The following is a 7,812-nucleotide window of genomic DNA, read 5'->3' as shown; positions in this document are numbered from 1 at the left end:
GACCCTGTCTCAAAAAAAAGTATCAATAAAAAAGTTGAAAACGCACGGGAGGCCAGCATGGGCTACAGAGTGAGCTCAAGGCCAGCCTGAACTGCATAGCGAGACCCTGTCTCAAAAAGACACCACCGCAGGGGCTGGGGATTTAGCTCAGCGGCAAAAGCGCCTGCCTGGCAAGCGCAAGGTCGTGAGTTCGGTTCCCGGTACCGGAGAAAAAAACGAAAAGAAAAAGACCCCCCCCCCAAAAAAAGTTGAAAACAATAAAAACAAAAAAGTATTTTAATGTATGGTGATAGGGTTAGTCAAGAAAAGCCCCCAGGGCCAGGGATATAGCTCAGCGGGCACAGTGCCTTGCTTGGCAAGTACAGGGTCCTGAGTTCAACTCCAGATACTAAAAAAAAAAAAAAAAAAAAGAGCCCCACCCGCAACCCCCAGCCAGAGGAGGCCTAAAGTTAACCATCCTAGGAACTGCTTGAGCTGGGACCAGAACTCATACACTTCAGGTCCAAGCTTTCTTTTCTTTTTGAGATAGGGTCCCACTGTGTAGTTCAGATTGGCCTGGAACTCGCAATGACCCTCGGCTAACTCCAAGTTCTTCTGTTCACTACCAGGCGCCTGCAGGGAGGGGAACACCCTGCCCGCCCGCACGTGGCCACCCCTCGCGCGCTCCTGGCCGCGCTCATCAGGGTGCTGGGCAGACGAGGAGCCCACGAATCCCTGACGGGAGGGTAAAGCAGGGCTCAGGGCTGCGGGGCCCCAGGCTCCTGGCTTCATCTTCCTTTCTACCAAGCCTTTCTTGGCGTCGCGGGCGAGCAGTGGTGGGGGATGTGCAGAGGGACCCCTGGACAAGCGAAGGCGGGTTTAGAGGAGCGGAGGGGTCTCGGGGACGGGGCAGACAAGGGCCACCCTGTCCAGACGTGGCCGCAGCGTGCGCTCCGCTGGCAGGAGCGGGGCTGGGGTGAGCGCTCCGCAGTCTCCGCCCCCAGGACCAGGCCCCGCCCCAGCCGCAGGCCCCGCCCCCTTCGCCGGCGCAGCTGCTTCCGGGCTCCGCGGCTCCGGGCTGCTCGGGGAGGCCGGGCCGCAGCGCAGGGCCCGGGGCGGCCCAGCAGAGCGGCAGAGCGTGGGGACGCCAGGGCGCGCGCTGCGGCTGGAGACCGGGATCTCCAAGGACGTCTCGCTCCTGACCTTGCGGCCTCTGCTCCTCTGCTGCGCCCTCGTGGGCGAGGCGGGGGGTGGCACTCTGTGGGAATCGTCGCCCCTAAATCGAGAGGCTGACGCTACAGGCTGGAGGTTGCTGGACACCTGCATCCGTCTCCCCAGAGACTTCCTGTTCCCTGAGCTGCCTCGGGGCAGCAGCTTAAGACTCCTCGGAAGCGGGAGGACCGAAGCACCCCGGCCACCCTTCGTCCTCTTTGATGGAGCACCTCCCCAGTTTCTGGGGCACCTTGGGGTGTGGCGTTGGTGAGTGAAACTTGGGGTGCTGCCTGCCGGGAAGGAAGTCGGAAGCACAGCGGATACTGTGGGGGTGACCCCGGCCTGGCGAGGCCCTGAGACTTGAAGTCTGTGGGTGGTGGCGAATGAATTTGGCTGTGCCTCCCTTCCTTACCCCGAACTGAAAAGGAGCCAAGCCACACCGGCCACTGCATGACCGTTCAGGGAGTCGGGGAGCCCCTTGTGAATTCGGAGTAGGAGAAATCACCACCAGATACCTGTTCTGAACCCGAGCAGATTCTGCCTTCCGAAGCGGCCCAGCGAAGGGCCGGGCAGCGGCCGTGGGACCGGGGGAGCTCTCTGCACATCCCAGCCATGTTCCTGCGACGGCTCGGTGGCTGGCTCCCGCGCCCGTGGGGCCGCCGGAAACCGGCGCGGCCTGACCCGCCTGCCCCAGAACCGAGGCGGGTGGATAGCTCCCCTGAGAATTCGGGGAGTGACTGGGACAGTGCACCGGAAACCATGGGAGATGAGGGAGCTCCCAAGACCAAGGACTTGGGGACACTGAGGAGCTCCAGGGCTGCTCCAGAACCAATCAGGGAGACCCAAGTTGAGCACTTGGGGAGCAGAAGAACGGATTCCCTCAAGTGGGACCAGACTGCGGGTGGCACCCAAGAGTCCGGGAGACTGGAAGCCAGAGGAGCCATTCCAGCAGTGGGGTGGGACCCTGTGGACACAGGTGGCACCAGAAAACCCAGGGCATCCCCTGAAGGGGGGCTGGGTGCCCCAGGGCCTGAGGCCCCAGTGGAGAAACCTGGCCGGCGCCAGAAGCTGCTGGTCTGGCTGCGAGGGGAACCAGGGGCTCCCCCAGGGGACCCTGAGGAGCGACTGCAGATTTCCACCAACCTGACCCTGCACCTGCTGGAGCTGCTGGCCTCAGCCCTGCTGGCTGTGTGCTCCCGGCCGCTGCGTGCAGCCTTAGATGCTCTAGGGCTCCGGGGGCCTCTGGGCCTCTGGCTGCACGGGCTGCTGTCCTTCCTGGCTGCCCTGCATGGGCTCCACGCCGTGCTGAGCCTCCTGACCGCCCACCCACTGCACTTTGCCTGCCTCTTTGGCCTCCTGCAGGCCCTGGTGCTGGCTGTCAGCCTCCGGGAGCCCAGTGCGGAGGAAGCTGCCACTGACTGGGAAGGCGAGGGGCTGGGCAGGGAGGGCGAGGAGCAGAGGGGAGACCCGGGGAAGGGGCTGGGACCGTAGCGGGGTGGGGACAGCGGGAAGCTAGTGTGGCCTTTAGGAGTGGAGAGCCACAAGCACAGGGACCTCAGGGACAGGGAAGAAACCCCCAAGTGGGAGTGCGCAGGGCCCCCTCCTACCCAGGAGAGAGCAGAGCCATCAGGGCGTCCGTGTCTGTGGATGGCGGGGCATTGCCCTGGGTTCACCAGCTGTTGTTACTCTTTGCTTTTACATTTCTCCCACTTCTAGTTCTTTCCCTCACCTCTTTTTAAAAAGCCACACACACACAAAGTGTGATGGTGGAGACACCAGAGGGCCCTTCTACCTTCCCGAGCTCTGCAAGGGTGAAGGAGACCGGGGAGGCAGGGGAGAGCTCTACGGTGAGGGCCACTGGGAGCCCGGAAATAGAGCCACCTAGGGAGGAGGGAGCTGCCCTAGAAGTGGGGTCTGCTCTGGGTCCACAGGACAAGATGCCTTCAGGGAAGATCTGGTGCTCACTGGGGCCGCAGGGAGTGGGACGGTGTGGGCAGCTTAGAAGGGCCGGCAGCCCTGCCGATGGGCAGAGGGGCTCAGAGCTTGGCGTCCCCACTGGAGGCCAGGGGTTTGCTCACTCAGCAATAAATACCCGTGTCACACTAAACCCTAAATACACCACTACCATGTGAGAGGTGTGCCAGCAGTGTCCTTCCTGACGTCGTCTGGCAGGGCCAGGTGGTGGAGGGGCCAGGCAGGGTTGAAATGAAACGGGGGAGTGGGGCGAGGGGAGGAAAATGGCCTTTATTATCTGTGAAAGGGCTCTTCAGGTCTCCCCCTGGCCGAAACACAGCCCCCACCATATCCGTCTGGGTACAGCCGCAGTCCCAGGTCAGCCACTGGACAGCTCACAGGCCTCTGGAGGGGCGGAGGAAGGAAAGGGGGTCAGGCGGTCTAAGGGTCAAGGCAAGGCTGGTGGGAGGGAGTGCGGTGCTGTTCCGTGTCAGAGGAGTCTGGGAGGCCTCTTCCCCTGCACGCCTGACCCTCTGCCCCGTATCCGCTGCACTCAGAAACCTATCTGAGGAGCCCATAGCTCATCCTTGTTCCCTCATGCGACATCACAACTTTTAGCCACGTTCCTCTGGTGCCATCATAGCCTGCGAGAGGTAGAAACGTCAGCTGTGCTGCTCTGAGGGCGTCAGCCTTGGCCACACGCTCTGCTGAGAGAGATCACGAGCCTCTCCAGCACCTGCCCAAGAACTGGTAGGTCCCAGTCTCCTGGGAGACTTTAACCCCTTACCTTGGTTCCTGGGAATCAGTAAAAAGGCTCTGGAGTCCAGGCAAGAGGTCAGGGACTGGAATTCTTCCACGCACTTCTCCGGAGGGTGTGGGGAGCGATCTGGAAGGTCAGGGGCAGCCGGGGGGCCAAGCCCATTTCTCAGTGCCACCCCCTGGGGGGCTTCACAGAAGAACCCAGTGCGTCTGGGAGCACGCCCAGGGCCCAGAGAGATGCCCTGTGCTCGTCGCCCTCCCCCCTGCCTGCCTTGGGTCTACTCACTGTAGAGGAGGAAGCGCTGGTAACCCTGGCCCATCTCTCTCAGCATAATTCCACCTGGGCACGAGCTGGCGAAGAGCTCGGTCTTCATGTCTGGGCGGCCTGTCAGGGTGGCGGGTGGGCAGTCTGAGGACAGAAGTGCCAAGTCAAGCTGGGGAGGGTTGGGAAGGCCGAGGCTGCTGGGAACCAACCTTCGGTGCTGAGGTGTGTGCTCCCTTCCGTCAAGTGGTAGATCCATTTCCGGGGCACACAGAACCCATTTTTCCTGCAGAGGTGGTGGCCAGGAAAAGTCCTGAGTGTCACCCCAACGACACAGCCCACATCTCTGTTCATCTTGGTCCTTCCCCACACCCAGCTCACGCCGCGTTTCCAGCTGCCGACGGGCAGAGACAACTGGCAGAGCTACTGCGTATGGTGGACTGAGAATGGAGTACACTGGCCAAGGGCCGGGCCTCGGGAGCCCGTGCCCTCACTGCACCCCTCACCACTCACAGGCGCATGGTGGCACTGAGCTGCAGCCGCGTCGGTGTGGAGCCCAAAGCCATGTTAAAGACAATGTTGTCCACAGACTCAAAGGTGGCCAGCTCCTCTTTGGTGGGAGCTGCCCCTGCGATGAAGTACCACTGGCCCAGGTGGCGCTCTGGGAGCTGGAGACGAAGCAGAAGACAAGCGTCTGTGGGTGCGCTACAGGAGCCACCTAACTGCAGCACTGGGGTGCAGCAAGACTTGCAGGAAAGGTGCTGGCCGCCTCCTTTCAACCCATGGGGCTTGGTTCCCCGACAAGGACTCCTGAGATGACTGTACCCTTGCGTCCATGCCCTGCCCTCCTGGATAACCACCCCATCACCTCGATTTTGCCATGTTCCCATATTGATAACCATATGCGGGTATTTTCTCTTCTCCTGACCATCATCCACACCCTCACCGCTTCTTCCTTTCCCAGCTTGGCTTCTGGTGGGCCTGGGCTGCACACCCGAGCTTCCGCCCAGACTCCCCGTCCTCAGCCCCTACCTCTTTCTCATCCACCCCCAGAGCTGTGAGCTGAGGGTGCTCAGGGCACTGATAGACGGAGTTGAGGAGGATGCCACAGAGATACAGCAGAGCGGCCCAGACCCGCTGGAACATCTTCGGCAGGCGGAGCCGGCGCTCTCCTGGGGGACTGGTGCCTTAACTGCTCTCTTCTCTGGCTGTTCAGTGCGCTTTGCCTCCAGCCCCCTTCCTCGACCCTTGACCCTTCCACCTGCTAATGAATAACTTCAACCTTGTTTTCTAGCTCAGGCCTGATTACCTGCCATGGAGGGGCCTTCCTCTCCCTCTGGACTCATCCCCTCCTCAGTACCCGCTGCCTGTCCCTGGTCTCTCATTCATTCACTTCAAACTGTTTTGGATCCCAGCTGTTTGCCTGGAAATGGCCAATCCCTGCGAAGGGAAAAAGTGACCAAGACACGGTACCTGGCCTTGAAGAAGTCAGCAGAGGGAAAACTAGGTGTGTAAACAAATCACTACAATACAGCCTGATACACCCTTTTTTTTTTTGAGACATGGTCTCACTGTGTAGCCCAGGCTGGCCTTGAACTCGTGCCGATCATCCTGCCTCAGCCTCCTGAGTGCTGGGATTACAGGCGTGCACCACCTCACCTGGTCTGGTATGTTTCTTTTTTTTTCTTTTTGGTTTTTCTCCGGTACCGGGAACCGAACTCACGACCTTGCACTTGCCAGGCAGGCGCTTTGCCACTGAGCTAAATCCCCAGCCCCTGGCCTGGTATGTTTCAAAACAGGTATGAACCAGGCACAGGCGTGGTGGATTTTTCTGAAGTTTGTGTTCCTGTAATTGGGAAATAGTACCATCCTGGTACAGCGTGCTGACACACAAGTGAACTCATTTACTCAAAGTTTATTATTTCAAAAAGAGGGTACACCTGGGCTTAGTGGCGCACATCTATAATCTCAGCACTAGGAAAGCTGAGGCAGGAGGGTCACTGTAAGTGCAAGGCCAGCCTAAACTACATGGTGAGACCCTGTCTCAAAAAACAAAAGCAAAATAAAAAACAAAGAGGGTACATAATTTAAAGGTTAAAGGATAGACAGCTGGGGATGCAGTTCATCAGTACAGCATGTGCCTGGCAAGCACAAGGTCCTGAGTTCCATTTCTGGCACCAAAGAAAAGAAAAAAAAAAAAAAAATAGAGGATAGATGGTGGTGTCAGGCAGAATTCACCAATCTCTGTGCTTTCCTTTTTTGTCTGTAAAATGGACAAGTCAATCTCAGAGGATGCGCTCAGTACAGAGTTACACGTGGTAAGTCTAAATATTCCCCATAATTAATAGCAGTGTTTGTGAAGCACTTTTAGAGTTTGGGGGGGATGATAAATTCTTAATGATGGGAAGACTTGTCAAGAGACAGCACCAAGTGGGTGAAGTTACTGCCGTGAGGTTTCCTTAATTATTTGTAACTCATCAGCTACCACAGAAAGATTTGCCCTGAGAGATAAGACTTGCTATCAGCTTTTGATTTAGTGAAAACAAACTAGGTCATGAAGATATCAGGGTTAACTATACTATTTTATTTTGGGGGCAATGTTCAAATATTTTTGTTTTTTCTGGTGCTAGGGATGGAAAACCCCGGGCTTTGTTCATGCTAAGTATGCATTCTCCAAGTTACACCGAGCCTTTGAAATTTTTTGTAACTAAAGTGCAACAATTTTTTGGCAGTAAAGAAGAGCTTCATCCAAAGGCTGTAGGTCTGTATTTGTCAGTTCTGCTACATAGGTTCACCGGTGTGCTCAGTTATAAAACGGATGTTAATACTAGTCTCAGTTGGGGGACGGCTCAGTGTATTACTATTATGATTATTATTGGTGTTTTCAGACAGGGCCTCACCTTGTAGCCCAGACTGGCCTTGAACCTGCAGCAATCCTCCTGCCTTAGCCTCCTGAGTGTTGGGATTACAGGTGTGCACCACCACACCCACTTTAAGCTCAATGGCTGGAACACTGTAAGTGCTCACTGAACAGGTGTTTACCGAAACTCTTCCCGCTGGCACCTGGGTATAAATAGAAGGCTGGGGGAAGGCGGAGGAGCGCACAGAAAGGATGTAATCTCCCAGCCCTCCGCAGTCCTCTCGGTGGGTTCTTCAAGTCTCCAGTGTCAGGATCTTGTCTTTCAGTCCAGTCAGACTTCTGCTGCCAATTCGGAGGCGCCCTTTCTCCTCCGATCCCTTTTTCTTACTGGGCTTCTGTACTGAGCTCCGGCCCCAACCGTGTTCTTTTTTTTTTTTTTTTTTTTTGGTCTTTTTGAGACAGGGTCTTACAGTGCAGTTCAGGCCAGCTGTGAGCTCACTTTGTAGCCCAGGCTGGTCTTGAACTCGCAACGATCCTCCTGCCTCAGCCTCCCAAGTGCTGGGATTACAGGCGTGCGCCACCACGCCCGGCTGAACCGTGTTCTAAGTTTTGAGACAGGATTTAACTAAGTTTTCCAGCCTGGGTTTGAACTCGCGATCCTTCTGCCTCAGCCTCCCAGCTGGGAGTCGCCTCGTTGCTTGACAAAAGTTCTGAAAAGCAGTGGCATGTTTAGCTTTCCTAAAATACGCCGTGCCCCTCGGCCGCGTTCCGCCGTTGACGAACGTGA

At 57.2% G+C, this 7,812-nt stretch overlaps 2 protein-coding genes across 3 annotated transcripts; one reads left to right on the top strand and one right to left on the bottom strand.

Moving 5' to 3' along the window:
* The first annotated feature begins 1,036 nt into the window (after nt 1-1,036).
* LOC102018324 (chromosome unknown open reading frame, human C6orf47) lies at nt 1,037-3,323 on the top strand. Its single transcript, XM_005389347.2, has one exon. The coding sequence runs from the start codon at nt 1,804-1,806 to the stop codon at nt 2,680-2,682; it is 879 nt and encodes a 292-aa protein (XP_005389404.1). The 5' UTR covers nt 1,037-1,803; the 3' UTR covers nt 2,683-3,323.
* Nucleotides 3,324-3,414: 91 nt separating this feature from the next.
* Nucleotides 3,415-5,587, bottom strand: Apom (apolipoprotein M). Of its 2 annotated transcripts, none has more exons than XM_005389333.2 (6): nt 5,198-5,581; nt 4,679-4,833; nt 4,378-4,451; nt 4,190-4,288; nt 3,932-4,030; nt 3,415-3,549 (listed from the first exon to the last, which is right to left on the bottom strand). In XM_005389333.2, the coding sequence occupies exons 1-6, from the start codon at nt 5,309-5,311 to the stop codon at nt 3,524-3,526; spliced, it is 567 nt and encodes a 188-aa protein (XP_005389390.1). In that variant the 5' UTR covers nt 5,312-5,581; the 3' UTR covers nt 3,415-3,523. The 2 variants fall into 2 exon arrangements, with proteins under 2 accessions (XP_005389390.1, XP_005389389.1); XM_005389332.2 differs by lacking the exon at nt 3,415-3,549 and adding an exon at nt 3,556-3,788 and having other exon boundaries at nt 5,198-5,587.
* Between the last annotated feature and the right edge of the window lie 2,225 nt (nt 5,588-7,812).

This window comes from Chinchilla lanigera, unplaced genomic scaffold (assembly GCF_000276665.1).
Source record: "Chinchilla lanigera isolate Chin_1 unplaced genomic scaffold, ChiLan1.0 scaffold00036, whole genome shotgun sequence".
NCBI classification, from domain to species: domain Eukaryota; kingdom Metazoa; phylum Chordata; class Mammalia; order Rodentia; family Chinchillidae; genus Chinchilla; species Chinchilla lanigera.
This window is presented reverse-complemented; position numbering and strand designations above follow the sequence as displayed.